At 37.2% G+C, this 16,639-nt stretch overlaps 6 protein-coding genes and 2 non-coding genes across 8 annotated transcripts; 3 read left to right on the top strand and 5 right to left on the bottom strand.

The window, feature by feature from the left end:
• The first annotated feature begins 416 nt into the window (after positions 1–416).
• On the top strand, positions 417–487 carry SPOG_16207. Its single transcript has one exon. It is a non-coding gene; the product is annotated as a tRNA-Asp (tRNA).
• Positions 488–812: 325 nt separating this feature from the next.
• SPOG_16206 lies at positions 813–895 on the bottom strand. Its single transcript has one exon. It is a non-coding gene; the product is annotated as a tRNA-Val (tRNA).
• A 565-nt stretch (positions 896–1,460) lies between these two features.
• On the bottom strand, positions 1,461–3,682 carry SPOG_04755 (uncharacterized protein). The gene has a single exon (XM_013167446.1). The coding sequence runs from the start codon at positions 3,227–3,229 to the stop codon at positions 1,502–1,504; it is 1,728 nt and encodes a 575-aa protein (XP_013022900.1). The 5' UTR covers positions 3,230–3,682; the 3' UTR covers positions 1,461–1,501.
• Positions 3,683–4,211: 529 nt separating this feature from the next.
• On the bottom strand, positions 4,212–4,936 carry SPOG_04754 (60S ribosomal protein L10; the record flags this gene model as incomplete). Its single annotated transcript, XM_013167445.1, has 2 exons — positions 4,212–4,891; positions 4,933–4,936. 2 exons carry the CDS (start codon positions 4,934–4,936, stop codon positions 4,212–4,214), a joined length of 684 nt encoding a protein of 227 aa, XP_013022899.1.
• Positions 4,937–5,282: 346 nt separating this feature from the next.
• SPOG_04753 (aminoadipate-semialdehyde dehydrogenase) lies at positions 5,283–9,908 on the top strand. The gene has a single exon (XM_013167444.1). It carries the CDS (start codon positions 5,459–5,461, stop codon positions 9,722–9,724), a length of 4,266 nt encoding a protein of 1,421 aa, XP_013022898.1. The 5' UTR covers positions 5,283–5,458; the 3' UTR covers positions 9,725–9,908.
• Positions 8,023–11,984, bottom strand: SPOG_04752 (conjugation protein). The gene is made up of 2 exons (XM_013167443.1): positions 10,402–11,984; positions 8,023–10,362 (listed from the first exon to the last, which is right to left on the bottom strand). Exons 1-2 carry the CDS (start codon positions 11,921–11,923, stop codon positions 9,782–9,784), a joined length of 2,103 nt encoding a protein of 700 aa, XP_013022897.1. The 5' UTR covers positions 11,924–11,984; the 3' UTR covers positions 8,023–9,781.
• Positions 11,985–13,352: 1,368 nt separating this feature from the next.
• Positions 13,353–15,538, top strand: SPOG_04751 (GMP synthase). Its single transcript, XM_013167442.1, has 3 exons — positions 13,353–13,554; positions 13,614–13,654; positions 13,776–15,538. Exons 1-3 carry the CDS (start codon positions 13,516–13,518, stop codon positions 15,313–15,315), a joined length of 1,620 nt encoding a protein of 539 aa, XP_013022896.1. The 5' UTR covers positions 13,353–13,515; the 3' UTR covers positions 15,316–15,538.
• On the bottom strand, positions 15,420–16,639 carry SPOG_04750 (PI31 proteasome regulator). Its single transcript, XM_013167441.1, has one exon. It carries the CDS (start codon positions 16,479–16,481, stop codon positions 15,666–15,668), a length of 816 nt encoding a protein of 271 aa, XP_013022895.1. The 5' UTR covers positions 16,482–16,639; the 3' UTR covers positions 15,420–15,665.

Genomic DNA, 16,639 nt, shown 5'->3' with positions numbered 1-16,639 from the left:
AACCATAAGAGATGATACTGAAATAGAAACAAAACTGTGTTGTGTGAAAGCAATCCATAGACTGGTTTCAATCCATTCTTCTTGTCCTTTAAGCTTGTAAAATATAATACTGGCTTCAAAAATAAGCAAAATTGTCTTAGAAGGTTAAGACCTTTCGTTTCAGTATGCAATATGCTGTCTAGTACGTATTTATGTAACGAATTGACAAGAGATACACTACCATAGAAATGCTGCATGCAAGACCGTTGAGAAATTATTCGACTTACTTTTTTGTAAAATAGTGCTTTCTTTGTGAAATAAGAATTCAAGACAAGCTAATGATAGAGTTACAATGCTTGCTACAGTGTGTGTTGTGCAAATTAACATTAGTATTAAAACAGTATATAAAGAATATAACTGTAAACAACACAAGCAATTCTTCCTTAGTATAGGGGTAGTACACCAGCCTGTCACGCTGGCAGCCCGGGTTCGAATCCCGGAGGGAGAGGATTTTGTTTTTGCTTTGTTATTTTTTTCCCATCTTGGGTTTTATGATTTACGTTGTATTGTTTTTATTAATTTTTTGTTTCAATATCGTAATTTCTGTTCTTCCTGCTTTCCTACTTTTGTTCGAGCTGGTTGAAGATCTTGATTTTTATCTCATATAGTTGTATGACCTGTGTACGCAAGTAGGTAGTGGGTGATACAAACGAAAGAAAGCATTATTAAGCAAGCTCGAAAAGAAAAGGAAAGAAAAGGAAAGAAAAGAAAAGCAAAGAGAGAAAGGCAGCATCCTGGTAAAACAAAACAACAATGAAAAAAGAAGGTATGGATGACCGTGCCAAGACTCGAACTTGGGACCGTCTGCGAACATTAAATGTTAAGCAGAAATTATAACCATCTAAACCACACGGCCTTCGCTTATTAAGCTGGTGCTTATAAATTTGACAAAGGTATAAGTTATGTTTCATTCGTGGATGTTTGACACTTTTAATAAATCCAGAGGAAATCGATAATCCATTTAGAAATGGTAGAAATAAGATGATTTATTACTTCTTTTTGAAAAAATACACGTACTGACTTATGACTTGTGGTCGAATGTAAGCAAAGTTTATATAGCTTCTGATAAAATAATAGCGAATAAGCATTTCTGACATCTCTTCTAAGGCAACCATCTCGATCGTAAACAGCATTAATCATTGAGTAGACTACTTACATTCCTGTTAAAGATGAAGCAATTTCTTTAACTTCCCTTGTGTATTAGCTTCACTTGCGACGAAAATCAGATAATGCGACTTAATAAGGAACACCGAAAAGAGGTGAAAATAGCCAAGAAACGCATATTCCATCATGACCAAATTTCCTAACACTTAAGAGCTATCCTCTATGACTAATTAATTTTTCGCTTCAATCTGGCGATATTATTGACATTTAAATAGGTTAAATATAATTACTCCTACTCTATTGTTATATAATCATCACATGCTTAAAATAAAATATATTAATTAACTATGCAACTTACTTAACACACACTAGTCAAAACTTGTTTTATACGTCCTTTGGCATCTTTAGGCTTTTCTTTATCTGTAAGATCCTCATAAGTATGCAGATTTGTATCCAAATCAATGTGAGCTAAAGATGGTATGCGTGATCTGTCATAGATCTTATATCCAATAAAAAAGAGGACGACCACAATAGCGGCTAAGTAACCTTGGAAAAAGTCACCCGCATTAGGTTTACCGCCGACAGGAAAAAGTGATACATAAAACTGAGCTATTAAACATAAAATGTTGAAACCCAAACCAATACATGAGCCCCAGATGCCCATAGGTGACACAAATCCGAGAGTATCTAAAGAGCGACCTTGCTTTTTCATGGCAAGTCTAAAGACAATATGGCACAGGTTTATACTACCCCAAGAAAAGAAGTTTGCAAGACCAGATATAGCAAGTAACCAATTGAAAATCGTTGTACTTTTACCTTTAGCTTCGTTAATATAAGCGAAGAATCCAAACGAAAGAACTACAATCATGGCCATTAAAGGGCGGCCCAGACGATCTGTATAACCAAAAAAGGAAGGTGCATGCTTATTCAGGGCAAGAGCGTGCAATGTACGGCTTGCTGTAAAAGTACAAGCATTCGCGACTGAAATAACAGAAATTATAATGACGGCATTAAAGACGGAAGGCAGCCCTTTTATTCCAGCTTCTTTGATAGCAAGGACAAATGGGGAAACACTATTGCCACTACTGTTATTCATCAAATTAGGATCATCAGGACTAACCAGTAAACCAACCATAAGTAAGCCAACAACATAAAAAATGGCAATACGCCAAAAAACCTGACGTGTAGCGTGAGGTAAGGACTTCTGGGGGTTTTCAGCCTCAGCAGCCGCCAAACCGACAACCTCGGTACCTGAAAAGGAAAAAGCTGCTGTGGTAAACACAGAGCAGAAACCTTTGAAGCCATGTCTGAAGGGTTGATTCTTAATAATACTACCACCGATATAACCTCTATGATCGGTTGGGACACCGCCACAATTGATAATGATTGCTAAAATAATAAATCCGGTAGTAGCTATAACCTTGATTGTCGACAAGAGAAACTCGACTTCACCATAACCTTTGACGCCAAACAAGTTAATAATAATAATTAACAATAGAAATATGGTAATCCAGGCAGCACTGTTAATTTCCGTCCAGTACTTAAAAGTGATAGCACAAGTGGTTAACTCTAGAGGGAAGGTGACGAAATAATTAAAAAAGTAGTTCCAACCACAAGCAAAACCCCAAGCAGGGTCAATAAAACGCATGACATACGTATAAAAGCCACCAGCCAGCGGATAAGCAATAGCCAATTCACCTAAAGAGTATACTGTAAAAAACATCATGATACCGATCAATGTATAATCAATGATCACAGAAGCAGGACCGCCTTTAGCAAGCGAGCTACCGGAACCCACGAAAAGACCTGTACCAATGGCACCACCAATGGCAATCATCTGCATATGCCTTCCTTTGAGTTTTCTTTTTAAGGCAACACCATCGTCACGAACAGAAGTTGCTGGTTTAAAATCGTTAAATATACTTTCGAAAAAGTTTTCCTTTTTTGGTTCTAAATCTAAAAGTTCACCATGGGCAACGATATTTTCGTTACTTGGACCCAACTTCTTTTCATCTTTATTGTCCTGATAATGCGTTTTGTCTGAAGGGTATTTTTCGAGACCAGTTTCATTTATAGATTGCGACATTTTTTATAATTCTTCCAAAGGGTAATAGAACGTATGCTTTCCCGATTGACACGGTGCAAAAAAATTAAAATGATGATATAACAAAAAAATCAATGAATGTAATCAAGGTCTATCTTCCTTTTGGCATCAATTGTTAATGGACAGATATTAAAATTGCAGAATTAATGGGTAAACAAATCTCGCAGGTCAAGTCAAAACCGAATGTTTAAAGAATCCTACTCACAAAAACAAACCTTCAAGGAAACGAAGACACGAAAAGCTTAATAAAAATTATGAAAATGTAATTTTTCCTTTTCTTGAACTAAAGATAAAGAACAATTGATATGACTAGAAGACAAGGGCTTTTCTTTCTTTAGTAGCTCACCTTTTTGCAAATAACAACCCTTGTATGTATATACGGAATTAGAAACTATCTATGCACATTTTTTTTAAATGAAACGATATAAATACTCAAAATATGTGCAAAGATAAGTGACGTTTTTATGGAGCAGATAAGATTATGCTTGCGTAAAAACGTCAAAGTTTTAAGAGGCGAAATATTACTTTTGTTTCATTAACTTAATAAGTATACGTACAAATATATATATGTTAAGATATAAACAAAAGAACACCAGAAACAATTAGTGTTATTTTTCACTTCTTGTGAAGAGCACTATTGTTGTTACCCTGATAAGCAAATTTCCTTCAACCCCTCGTTTACAGTATCTACCCCAATATCCACATATGTCTGTTCTCTGATAGTTGAAGATCTCCATATGAACCCCTGACAATCAATTTAGGAATGTGCCGAATAACCCTTCTGGTTGATATAACCATCAGTGCTCCATACAAAAAAACAAAAAAAAAAAAATACTGAAGACTTACAAATACTATCAAACTGTCTTTATGAAATCGAATTTAGTCTATGAAGCTTTATTCAAAATTGCAATAGTTTTACAGCATCCAGTAACAAAAATTTTTATTCCCCTTTTCCTACTTTTGTTTAAGCAAGATTAAAGCTAGCATCAGGGAAGTGTTCAAACTTCTCATCAAGGTTACCACGCTTGTTCAAAAACTTGGCGTAGCAGCCATCAGGGATGACTTCACCGCGACTACGCTTCTCAATGAATTCAGAACGGTTGTATTGAGAGAAGCCCCACTTCTTGGAAACAATAATTTTTTGTTGTCCAGGGAACTTGTATTGGCAACGACGGAGGGCTTCAATAGCAGTATTACGGTTGGAGTCCTTGGTACGGATAGAGATCAAGATTTGGCCAATCCTGACACGGGCAACCAAAGCGTTGGGTTTACCAAAAGCGTGACGCATACCTTGTTGCAATCTATCGGCACCGGCACAAGAAAGCATCTTGTTAATACGAACAACGTGGTAAGGGTGGGCACGGACACGAAGGTGGAAGGCGTCCTTACCAGCCATCTTCACTAAGTACTTGTTGGAACTAATACGAGCGGCTTCAAGAGCTTCGGAAGTAATTTGTTCCAACTCGTTAGATACTAAGTGAATACAGAGGGGGAACTCGTCGACACCGGCACGCTTACGACCCAAGTCAAAGATTCTGATCTTGGGATCAGGAACGGCACGGTTATAACGAGATTTGGGGTAAGGCTTGTTTTTAATGTAACGATAGCAACGTGCGGGTCTACGGGCCATTTTCGATTCAAAGGCTTTATGGGTTTTTCTTGTTTTTACAATTCCTTTCCAATACCCATCTAGTCTTTCCTCTCGATGAACAAAAAACAGTCACACCTTTTGTTACCTCAGCGGGTAACGTACAGTTTGTTTTTGTAATAATTTTTTTGACGATTCTGTTTAGCCGTTATAGGGATATTGTTTGTATTTACACATAAAGAAACAAACACGGACTGTTGATTTTTGACTTTAATATTTATAGAAAGTCACTAATTTCTGGGAACTATGAAATTATCTAATAAGTAACTTTATAAGTCTCCATTATACAATCTGTTTTCTTTTCATGTAGTACTTGATACCTTGCGTAGACAACCAATATTAGTAGATCTTGTAATACCTAGCGAATGAACGCCGTATCCGTTATGGTTCGGGAGTAATTTTACATAATGAAATCTATACAATAAAGAATATAAAGCTTAAGTATTGTCATTATTTGAGTTTTCATCTTATCTTTTTTTGATCTAGTGCTAGACTTTCGTCCACAAATTGGCAAGTCGGTTCTGTCAGTAATTTTCCACAACACACCACAGCATAATTTAAATATGAGCCAGGAGGCTCTCACGACGGAAGAATACACCCAGCGCCTTGAGCGCTGGTCGGAAAGACTAAAACGCCAAACCATTTCTCACCTTCCTGCGGATTATAGCCGCCCCGTACCTTCAAGATTAGTGGAAGCCGTTTCTGAAAAGACGCTCAATGATGAGACGAAGGCTGCATTGATCAATATTTATGTTACTGCCCAAACAAAAGGAATTAATGCTACTCCTTTCAATATATTGCTGACATTGTTTATCGTCCTAGTTAGTCGTCTGACAGGTGACGAAGACATTAGCATTGGAACCAGCTCTGAGGATGCTGTTCCTTTTGTTTTGCGGACTTTTATTCAACAAAATGAGTCCTTCTTTGGACTTTTGGAAAAAGTGACAGACCTTGAAAGGTCCTATTCGGTTGACGCTGTGGATTTTACTGATTTGATCAATCATTTAAACAGTAAACTAGCGGGACATGATGAAACTCGTAAAACTCTTGCTCATATTCGTTTTTACAATGCACCAGATACGCCATCCGAAGGCTTTTTATCTTCAACCAGCATGGATGTCGATCTGACTGTCTTAGTATCCCTCAAGAAGCCGGCGGAAGAGCTTTCTTCTTTACGTTCTAAATTTACTTTTCCTGATCTACAACTGAAAATTATTTACAATCAACTTCTTTTCTCTCAAAATAGAGTCAATATTCTTGCTGACCAGCTTTTCCGACTTGTTATATCTGCTTCAAAAAACATTGAAGACTCCATTGGCTCTTTAGATTTAATGACTGAGTCTCAAAGCTGCGTTTTACCGGATCCCACAGTTGATCTTGACTGGTCTGGTTTTCGTGGTGCTATCCAAGATATTTTTGCTCAAAACGCTGCCAAGTTTCCAGAAAGAGAATGCATCGTAGTGACTCCTTCTGTTACGGAAAATGTTCCGGTTACTTCTTTTACCTATCGCCAGATTGATGAGTCTTCAAATATACTGGCTCACCATCTTATCCAAAGTGGTATAGAAAGAGGCGATGTTGTTATGGTTTATGCCTACCGTAGTGTTGATTTGGTAGTAGCTGTCATAGGTGTTCTCAAAGCTGGTGCTACTTTCTCCGTTATTGACCCAGCCTATCCCCCAGCTAGGCAAATTATTTATTTGGGCGTTGCCAAGCCAAGAGGTTTGGTCTTTTTGGCTGATGCCGGCGTTGTTTCTCCCACTGTTGTTGACTATGTGGAAAAGAATCTAGATCTTAAAACTTTCGTACCCTCTCTGAAGTTGTCGAATGACGGTACTTTGACTGGTGGTGTTCTTAAAGATAGTAACATTGATATTTTATCAAGCGTTAAGCACTTAAAATCCCAACAAACTGGAGTCGTCGTTGGACCAGATAGCACTCCTACACTTAGTTTTACTAGTGGTAGTGAAGGCGTTCCTAAGGGTGTAAAAGGACGCCATTTTAGTTTAGCTTATTATTTTGATTGGATGTCGCAAGAGTTTAATCTTTCGGAGACTGACAGATTTACGATGCTTAGTGGCATTGCTCACGATCCTATTCAGAGAGATATCTTTACCCCTTTATTCCTTGGTGCATCTCTTATTGTACCAACTGCTGAAGACATTGGAACCCCTGGACAACTTGCTGAATGGGCCAACAAATATAAAGTGACCGTTACCCATCTGACTCCTGCAATGGGACAATTACTTTCCGCTCAAGCTGAAGAGCAAATTCCATCTCTCCATCATGCATTTTTCGTGGGTGATATTCTCACTAAACGTGATTGCCTTCGTTTACAAGTGCTTGCTACAAATGTCAATGTTGTTAACATGTATGGTACCACCGAAACACAGCGTTCTGTTTCTTATTTTGTGGTTCCTGCTAGATCAAAAGACTCTACATTCTTGGAATGTCAAAAAGAAGTCATACCTGCTGGTAAAGGTATGAAAAACGTCCAATTGCTTGTTATCAACCGCCATGACAGTAGCAAGATTTGTGGTATTGGAGAAGTTGGTGAAATTTATCTACGTGCTGGTGGTTTGGCAGAAGGTTACCTTGGCAATGAGGAACTGACATCCAAGAGGTTCTTGCAGAGTTGGTTCGCTGATCCCTCCAAATTTGATGATCGCACTCCTGAAGATGCCTTATGGAAACAATTTTGGTTTGGAATTAGAGACCGCATGTATCGCTCTGGTGACCTGGGACGTTACCTTCCATCTGGTGATGTAGAATGCAGTGGTCGTGCTGATGACCAAGTTAAAATTCGTGGTTTTCGAATTGAGCTAGGTGAAATCAATACCCACCTTTCTCGTCATCCTAACGTACGTGAGAATATTACACTTATTCGTCGTAACAAAGATGAAGAGCCTACTTTGGTTTCTTATGTCGTTCCTCAAAATATGGAGAAGGATGATTACGGTAGCGGTACTGATACGGACGATGTAGTGGTTCAAGGTCTTCGAAAGTATAGAAAGGTTATTCAAAACATTCGAGAGTATTTGAAGACCAAACTTCCTAATTATGCTGTTCCTACAGTTATCGTTCCTTTAAATCGTATGCCACTGAATCCTAATGGAAAAATTGATAAGCCGGCTTTACCTTTTCCTGATACTTCTCAATTAGCAGCTGCCTCTATTTCTCGTTCTAAAAACGCGGTTACTGAGGCACTAACCGTTGCTGAACAAGAAATGAAAGATATCTGGCATAGCATTATTCCTCATGCTACTGATTTAAATAAGAAAGCAAACTTCTTCGACGTTGGAGGACATTCAATTTTGGCTACCCGCCTTATTTTTGAGTTAAGGAAGAAATATGCTGTTAATGTTCCTTTAGGTTTAATTTTCCGCGAACCTACAATTGAACGGCTGGCTAGAGAAATTGGCAAACTTAAATCCGGAGAAATGGTTGATTTATATGATGTACCTAAGGAAGAACCTAAAGATAAAGAAGTTGCATATGGCAAGGATGCCATCCAACTTTCAAATATACTTCCTCAGTCATTCCCTACCTTCTCTGGTTTAAAGGCTGAAAGCCCCGGGACGGTGTTACTGACTGGCGCTAATGGATATTTGGGTGTTTTTATACTTCGCGATCTAATGACTCGTAACTCAAATATTAAAGTTATAGCCTTGATTCGTGCATCTTCCGAAGAGCACGGCTTGCAGCGTCTCAGGGATAGCGGTATTGCTTACGGTGTCTGGAACGAGAACTGGGTTAAGTCGATTTCAGTGATTAATGGAGATCTTGCTTTAGAAAACTGGGGAGTTGCCAACGAAAAGTGGAACAGCTTATCCGAGGAAGTTGACGTTATTATACATAACGGTGCTTTAGTACACTGGGTTTATCCTTATTCTAAACTTAAAGGACCTAATGTTATGGGTACGATCACTGCTCTCAAGTTATGTTCATTTGGCAAGCCGAAGTCATTAAGTTTTGTTTCATCAACATCTACTATTGATACTGAATATTATGTCAATCTTTCTAATGAAATTACTTCTAAAGGTGGTGATGGTATCCCTGAGTCAGATTCTCTTTCAGGTTCAGCTGATAGTTTACAAACCGGTTATGGCCAAAGCAAATGGGTTGCTGAATACTTAGTTAGACAAGCTGGCTTGCGCGGTTTACGAGGAGTTATTGTCCGTCCAGGTTACATTTTAGGTGATTCAAAAACAGGAGCTATCAATACTGATGACTTTTTGGTTCGAATGATGAAGGGTTGCATTGAGTTAGGGCTTTATCCCAACATCAATAATACTGTGAACATGGTTCCTACAGATCATGTTGCACGTGTAACGACAGCTTCTGCATTTCACCCAGGTGAAGGAGTTACTGTTGCTCACGTTACTAGCCATCCTCGTCTTCGATTCAATCAATTTTTGGCAACGTTGAGTAAATTTGGTTTTGGTACAAAGCAATCCGAATATTTGAATTGGCGAATTGCTTTAGAAAAATATGTCGTTCATGAATCTCATGACAGTGCATTATATCCTTTGCTACATTTTGTTCTTGATAATCTCCCATCGAATACTAAGGCTCCTGACTTGGATGATGCCAATGCTCGTGAGATCTTAAAACGTGATACAGAGTGGACCAAGGTTGATGTATCGGCTGGAGCTGCTGTACTTGAACGAGAAATGGGACTTTATCTGTCTTATCTTGTTTCCATTGGATTCTTAAAGAAGCCTACTCAAGAAGCTGAGAAGGAATTACCAAAGATAAAATTGGATACTTTAACTATGGAAAAGCTTGCCAGCGTCGGAGGACGTGGTGGCGCTCCTGTTTCTAAGTAAAACATATTTTGGGCATTAGTGATATATTAAAAGTTCTTCAAAAATTTAATCTGTTAGTTAGCGATGTTTTTCATCATATTCTATGCAAGAATTATTAAAATAAATATCAGAATTAAATGCTGGAGATATAGGTACTTCCAACGCCAAGTCTGCTGGCGACAATGGGGGTTTAAAATTATTGTCGTTAAATTGCTTAGTGTCGTAAGTTGTATTTTGAAAATCGTAAACATCAGAAGACCTTAAAGGTACAGGAGGCGGCGTGCGGTTTTCCATAACCGGAAAATCTAGTGAGTCGAAAGGTGACGTGATTATAGCTTTTTTTTTAAATAGATTTGAAAATGTAAAAGTAAAAGTTTTCAAGACCATGAGTTTTGCAGCATCAGCCAGTAGAGCAAGTAAACCTAAGGCACAAACAGCTAACCATAATAAAATAAACAATAATGATTGTTTAGTCTCAGATATTACTGACTTTTCAAGGGTATTAAGGACTTTAGTAAGACCGCTTGAAGTAGTTTGTGAAAGTGTCGAATTTGACATGAGAGCATTCTTTAAAGTTTGATTACTGATGGGTTCACTTAATACGTCCCCAGGAAGTAGTGGTAAGTTTATATGAGACTTATTATGAACCCAAGTAAGAACTTAATCTGTTAGCAAATGTGACATTGTATGGAACGAACCTTTTTCAAAATTTTCAATCTTATGATAGAGTAAACAGTTTAAAACATTTTGCACGGCTTTATTCAATATTGTATCTTCAAAGATAGAGGATACGGTAGAATTCACTTCATTCATGAATACACTTAAAGTGTGATTTAAAGAAAGTGTAGTATGCGATATCGACCCAAACATACCGTCGTTAATGCGCCTTTGGTTAGCTAAAATAGCCTGGTTTGTATTATTGGACCAATCATATGATATATTTTGTAAAGTATATTGCATGTCTTGATAAGATATATTAGAGAACGTGCTGTGAGACGTCTCTAAATTGTTCAACTTCCGCAAAGCCAATAATTGGCACAAGCAAGAACAAAGGGAAGCAATTCCTACAAATAGTAAGATGGTGGCAGGCGGATAAAAAATGTATGAAATAAACCATCGCAGGCGAAACTTTAAATGCGCGGGAATAGGCAGAAAAGAAATACTTTGCTTCACATTCCAAAGCAAAGGAGATTCCAAATAGGTCACTAGATCTCGAGTATCTTCGAACATGTTCTTTTCTATATATTCGTCAATGAGAGAAGCTCTCCGCTTCAGTCTGTACCATTTCCAACCTTCATAGAAAAAGTTTATCAAGATTAAACCAATGATAGAAATCAGTAAGCTTATAAAAATTGTATATTTTAAAGTAGTTAATACGGTGTAAACTGAGCTTGATGAGTCGTCCGCATTATTATCGGAACAAACGGTGAATTGTGTCTGTTTAGGTTGAGATATTGACGAATTGTCGAATGTAAAATTTCCAATATCTTTCAAAATAGAGTACCTAGCCAGTTTTAATGGGCCACTGATTGCATTTTCTGTGACGTTTATAGCATGATCAAAATTTATAGAATTGCGAAGACTTTCAAGCTTGGTATCATAATAAGAGGGAAGGCGTAAATTTTTTAAGGATTGGATCTGTGGTATTGAAACATTAGGCAAATTGACGTCTTCGCCTAACCAGGAAGCGATTTTTCGAAACGAGGATTCAGCTTTATATAATTCACTGTTAAAGCCGCTAACAGTGTCTTCTATTCCTTCAGAAACTGCTTTAAGAGTACTATTTACAACATGTTCTATTTCTTCTCCTACGTCAACCATTGCATCTAGGGCACCGTTTAAAGCCAATTGCAACAAACATAAATAGGTACCGTAAGTGAATTCAATAAAGAAAACAATGGTTTTCTCAGCTGCTTCTATTGTATCAATTAGTCCAGATAAAAGCAAGCCTACAGTAGAATTGATGCTTTTCTCCGTAAGCTTAACAACAACGCTCGCAATCATGCCAGGAGAATTCAGAATTGAATTCACTTTTTCTTGCATTATATTACAAGAATAACTTTTAGCTGCCGCCTCGGATTTGGATATATCATCTATCTTTGATTGTAAGTTTCGGTTGAATAGAAGAAATTGTAACAAAATATATAAGCAACATATTGTCCACGGAGTAATCCAGGCTTGGGAGAGCCTTGCCTTTAGTCCCAAGTAAGAGTTCTTCATCTATGAGCTCTATACAGGGTATGAAAAAAGCAATTTCCTAGTTTTGGTCGACATATCGTATTGTGGAGAACAAAGAAACTTTTTCTTATGGTATGGGACTTAAGTCTCTGACGTAGGAAATTATACATAATAAGGAAAAAAGTAATGCAAAGAAGAACCCGATTAATTACGCACAAGACTCACATGGGAAATGTCACGGGAGAAATCTCACACGTTATGAGAATGTTTATTGAGTGGAAGTAATAAGTACAATTGCAAAATTGTCTATTGGAATTGGACGTGTTAGTACTACGTAGAAGAATAGTAATATGTCCAGGGATCTGATTGATTTACTAAATGAAAACGACTAAGAGTCAATCTTATTTAGCCTGATCAGTCAAGTTTTCTGATCTAAAAGATTTCGACTGTAGACACACAAATATATATTGTTGTATATATTTGTAATCGTAATTGGCTTCCTTGATTAAAAACAATGATTATGTAAATTAAATATAAATCAGTATTTCTGTATTCAAGTCGGAAATCGCATATTCAATGTTTTGTTTACTTATTATAAAGCACAATTCTTTAGGCTTAATCAGGCGCCTTAAACATTGGGCCACAAGACCTGTTATAACTCATTTAGGTGCTTAAACAGATTTATTGTAATAATTTTTTTTTTTTTTTTTCCACAGTTATAAGTAAATAGAAAGAGGGAAGAAAATCATTAAGTAATCATTGTTGAATGCGTTTATTAGAAAACAATACAGTGATTCTTCCTAAATGCAATTATGTGAATTTTTGACAAATAAACCAACAATCGACGAACAGATAAATATGTTTGATTATCAAAAGACATTGACTAAAATAAAACCAGTAAAACCGGTTTCATCATTCCGGTAAATAATAGCTACAATAATATATAATAATAAATATTATTTTTTGGTTTTTTGGTTGCAGAACAAGAAAACAAAAGAAAAGTTGAACCTATACGCTACATACTTCTTTGAGAATTTTTGACTCTAGCCAACAATCAATATTCCGGATCTGTGAATCCTTAAATCATAATGGATGAAACTATTAAGCCAAGGTTTATCGATAAAGGTGACATGAAATTGCAAGTAATAAAAGTATTTCAGACAATGCAATCTTTGAAAGAGCAATTGAGAATTTTCATTCAAGATAGCATCCCGAATGAGTTTATAATTATCAACATTTTTTTAGAGTCCAACTTTAATGAAAAAAAAGAAAAAATAGTAATTGAAAATGAAAAGGCTTATTGTTTTTTAACTAGGTACTGTCTGTTTATATCACGAACAGTCGCTTAATCAAATGTACAAGATAAGGTTTATTGTCGTTAGCGTGAATATGTTGAATTTCGTTTGAGAGTGTTATCGTATTTAATAAATAGTGATTTTAACGTTTCCAATATCAGTTTTACGTAGATAATATTTCTTTGCTAATATAGATAGGAGTGCAAACTTTTCGCTTGAACTTGGCATCTTACCTATACTTTCCCTGGGCAATTTTTTTAAACACTGAATTAAGCCCAAATTTGGACTCTACTTTGGAAAACACCCTCTTTCGATACTTTTTTGTAATTCTTTTTCACCATGAATTCTGCTACAGTTCCTGAAGAACTTCCTACTTCTGTAAGTAATATGCTTCGCTTTAAATCAAGTTGGCTTGTCCATGCTAACGAATACGATAGGTTTCTTCTTATTTCGATACCATCCTGATCCTTGATTTTGGGTATGTAACTAAATATGTTCGTGCTTGATATCATGCTTATTGAGCAAGTACATTGAATTACTTCGCGCAGATGCCGATTAACCCATGATTTTTGATTGCGACAGTTATTAACATATCCTAGATCTCAATACAGCCATTTGATTGCTAGACGCCTTCGTGAACTCCATGTTTACGCTGAAATGTTACCATGCACTCAGAAGATTGCTGAGCTTCCTTTTAAACCCAAGGGTGTAATCTTCTCTGGTGGTCCCTACTCTGTATATGATGAAGGTGCTCCCCATGTCGATCCTGCTGTGTTTGAACTTGAAGTTCCTATTTTTGGTATTTGCTACGGTATGCAAGAGCTTGCTTGGTTGAATGGTCGTGGTGTTAGTGCAGGTATTGAAAGAGAATATGGTCCTGCTATGGTTACCATTACTGGCGAAAGTAAATCTGAGGTTTTCCAGAAGTTTTTTGAGTCTATGCCCAAGGAGTTTGAAGTATGGATGTCCCATGGTGATAAGTTGAATGCTTTACCCACTGGTTTTGAATCAATTGGTCAGACGAAGAACTCCCCATACGCTGTCATTGCTCACAGCACTAAGGCTATTTTTGGTATTCAATTCCATCCCGAGGTTACCCATACTCCTTTAGGCTTGCAATTAATTAAGAACTTTGCTCTTGGAATCTGTGAAGCTAAGCCAAGCTGGTCAATGGAAAACTTTGTTGACAAGGAGATTCTTCGTATTCGTAAGATGATCGGTCCCGATGAACATGTTATTGGTGCTGTTTCCGGTGGTGTTGACTCCACTGTCGCTGCCAAAGTTTTGAAAGAAGCTATTGGCGATCGTTTCCATGCTATTATGGTTGACAACGGCTTGTTACGTTTAAACGAAGCTGAAATTGTTCGTGAAAACCTTAGAGAACACTTGGGTATTCAATTAACCATTGTTGATGCTTCTAACGAATTCATTGGAAAATTGAGTGGTGTTACTGATCCCGAGAGAAAGCGCAAAATCATTGGAAACACCTTTATCCACGTTTTTGAACGTGAAGCCGAGCGTATTGTGAAGACTACCAACGGCAAGGTAGAATATCTTCTCCAAGGAACCCTGTACCCTGATGTAATTGAAAGTATTTCTTTTAAGGGGCCTTCTCAAACCATCAAGACCCACCACAATGTTGGTGGCCTTTTGGAAGACATGAAACTCAAGCTTATTGAACCATTGCGTGAACTTTTCAAGGATGAGGTCCGTTCTCTTGGCGAGCTTCTCGGAATTGAGCGCAGCCTTGTTTGGCGTCATCCTTTCCCTGGTCCCGGTTTGGGTATCAGAATTTTGGGTGAAGTAAACCGTTCTCAACTTGAAATTGCCCGTAAAGCTGACCATATCTTCATCACTGAAATTTGCAATCATGGATACTATGACAAAATCTCTCAAGCCTTTGCTGCTCTTTTGCCTGTTAAGGCTGTAGGTGTTATGGGTGACAAACGTACTCATGAACAAGTTATTGCTTTGCGTGCCATTACTACTTCTGATTTCATGACTGCTGATTGGTTTGACGGATTTAGCGTCAAGTTTTTGAAGTTGGTTAGCTCTCGTATTTGCAACGAGGTTGCTGGTGTCAATCGTGTTGTCTATGACATTAGCAGTAAGCCCCCTGCCACGGTTGAGATGGAATAGACACCAGGATTTGATTTCATTTGTTTTCGTTACCCTCACTACTGTAATTATAGCTTTTCTTTGGTTGAAGAAAAAGGTTGGGAGAATTAAGGAGTAATAATCAGGTTTAGATTTATTATATTGCTCAAGCGGTTTTACACATATAATTAAACAGATGGAAGATGAAGAAAAGATAAATTTGACTTAAGCATTCATTTATCAAAACTTGTAGTATAATAGAAATTCAATTAATATTTAAACAATCGTTATACATTAATCATTAACCTCTTTGTTTTTATTTTATCCTTTTTTTTGATAACTTGCAGAGGGCGTAGACTAGTAGTCAAACGTTATTGTTTTTTTTTTCTCGACTACATGAACATGTCACTAGAACCGGGAGGCATAAACTCGTCATTATCGGGCTCACCAGGAAACTTAAATCCCTCACCGGGTCTTGTTTTTCTTTGTGAAAACCGATTTCCAAAGGGATCTTGAAAAGCTCGCAAATCATTGGGCGATGTTGGATCATACCTAGCACCAGAAGGTACATAAGGAATGTTTGGAGGTCCTTCTTCACCGACAGTACTTGTTCCTTCCTCAGGATGAAATATAGGATGATTAAACGTAGGATGCATTCCCCCACTGTTCCCGGAAGCGCCAACACCAGCTGGATAAAGATCATCAGCACCAATTGATGGAAATAGAGGCTTCTGGTTAGGCAAATTCCCAAAAGGAGCTAAAATTCCAAAAGGAGCATCGCTGGGCTGTACATCTACGAATCGAGGATGGGTAGTAGATTGTATCGTGTTCTTCGGTTCCTCAGATGACGGTTCATCCTGATTTTGAGCCTGAATATCTTCGTTTGATGGGAGCACATCATCAACTAAAGACTTAAGATTCCAATCATCTGCCAGTTGTTCGTTGTGAAAAGCCCGAGTAGCTGTTTTATTTGAAGTCGTATTGAGACACAAAACATAGAACCAATCTTTCCAGAAAACAATCTTTACCGAAATATCAAAAACATTATTCACATTGTAAATAAATTCTGCACCATCTGTATAATCTTTTGGTATTTGTGTTAATACTTTTCCATCTGGCAAAACACATTTTTGGAATGTAGTTCCGGCTATCAAGAGTGCTCTATGAAACTTTCCTTGAACTCTCTCAAAATATTGGTTCTTATCCATAGCAAAAGTAATAAACCCAACTCTAAGGTACTTGATATGTCATATCTTCAAGTGCTAATATATATATATAGCAGACATTTAACGCCTTCATACTTGGATAATCTTTATAATATATATAATTATAGAAAGGTTTTCTACATGCACTGTATATATATATA

The sequence above is a fragment of the Schizosaccharomyces cryophilus genome, assembly GCF_000004155.1.
Source record: "Schizosaccharomyces cryophilus OY26 unplaced genomic scaffold supercont4.2, whole genome shotgun sequence".
Lineage (NCBI taxonomy): Eukaryota > Fungi > Ascomycota > Schizosaccharomycetes > Schizosaccharomycetales > Schizosaccharomycetaceae > Schizosaccharomyces > Schizosaccharomyces cryophilus.
This window is presented reverse-complemented; position numbering and strand designations above follow the sequence as displayed.